The sequence below is a fragment of the Trichinella spiralis genome (assembly GCF_000181795.1).
Source record: "Trichinella spiralis strain ISS 195 chromosome Unknown Scfld1364, whole genome shotgun sequence".
Classification (NCBI taxonomy): domain Eukaryota; kingdom Metazoa; phylum Nematoda; class Enoplea; order Trichinellida; family Trichinellidae; genus Trichinella; species Trichinella spiralis.
In genome coordinates this window covers 1-1,191 of record NW_003528303.1, presented here as the reverse complement: position 1 = coordinate 1,191, position 1,191 = coordinate 1, and the positions used below count along the sequence as shown (strand labels likewise).

General features: G+C 36.0%; 1 protein-coding gene across 1 annotated transcript; it reads left to right on the top strand.

The window, feature by feature from the left end:
- The first annotated feature begins 19 nt into the window (after window positions 1-19).
- Window positions 20-961, top strand: Tsp_13367 (conserved hypothetical protein). The gene has a single exon (XM_003369863.1). It carries the CDS (start codon window positions 20-22, stop codon window positions 959-961), a length of 942 nt encoding a protein of 313 aa, XP_003369911.1.
- The last annotated feature ends 230 nt before the right edge of the window (window positions 962-1,191 follow it).

The following is a 1,191-nucleotide window of genomic DNA, read 5'->3' as shown; positions in this document are numbered from 1 at the left end:
GGAAATTGAACGATATTTTATGCGTGAAACCAATGCTTGTGACGAGTTCTATCCACTACAGTATTACAAGTTGTCCAAGGCTCTGGACTTAACACCGGTTATTAACGAAGTTCAAAATTTAATATCAAGACCTCTGCCGGTTGCTATGGAATTTCCAGAAAATTTTGAAATTTGTCAATCGGACTCACCGCTTCAGACTAGTGGTTCGTCATCAGAAAGCAGCGAAAGCAGAAAACGTCCACTGAGTAGTTTATTTAATTTCGAAACTATTTGCAAAAGAAAATGGTTAAAGCGATTGCTGTTGGAATTTGACGCCAATGTGGATGGACTAGAAAATGACAGTGTATCAGATATGGATATCGATATAATGTTGAAGTTTCATTCATTTAAAAAGAAATGGCAAACTAAATTTTCCAATGATATATTAAATTCGCAATATGCGTATTATTCTTCTGGATTATTGTCAGAATATGATCGATATCCTGAACATCGAAAGTTTGTTCTCGATCAATATGGATTCGAAATTCCCAAAGACTTACAAGAAATGTCTCCAAAGCCGTTAAACAAACGCCGGCGCAATCTTCAAAAAAATGCTAGTAGCGCGGTGCCTGCTGAAGCGGGTCAAACGAATCCATCTTTCATTTGTCCATGCGGACCGAAATCCTGCCGTTGTGCTATAATTAGGCGACCTAATTGTAATTTAGATCCAAAATACCTTCACCTTTGGAACGTAATCGTCGCTTACGACGTGCAAAAGGCCTTTCAGCTGAGGCATGTTGGTTCCAAATATCGTGAATCGGTTTTAAAGAATTTGGCATATTCGTGTATGGCATTCCACAATCGTGCTTCACAGAAAGCAGCTCAAGAAAGAGGACGCAATGCAGTGAGATCTGCGAAGAAAGTAACGAGCCGATCAACACCATTACAAATGCCAAATGTTAAACGTCTTCCTTTTCCTTAATTTTCATTTATGATTGTTATTTCATTTTCTGAATGCAGATAAATCAGTTGATTTTGAAGAAATTTTAAGAACTGTCTGACAAATTTGAAAGGATGCTAATTATTGATTTTTAAATGGTTATTTGACCGTTTCTTATGAAATCACTTTTCAGAATTTATAAGTAAAATAAACAGTTATCATTTTTCTAAGTGTAATTCTTTATTTTTGTTTAAAGGGGCTCAATTTTGTTG

Coding starts and splice junctions, on each gene's coding strand:
- Tsp_13367 (XM_003369863.1), top strand. CDS start 20: ATGCGTGAAACCAATGCTTGTGACGAGTTCTATCCACTACAGTATTAC.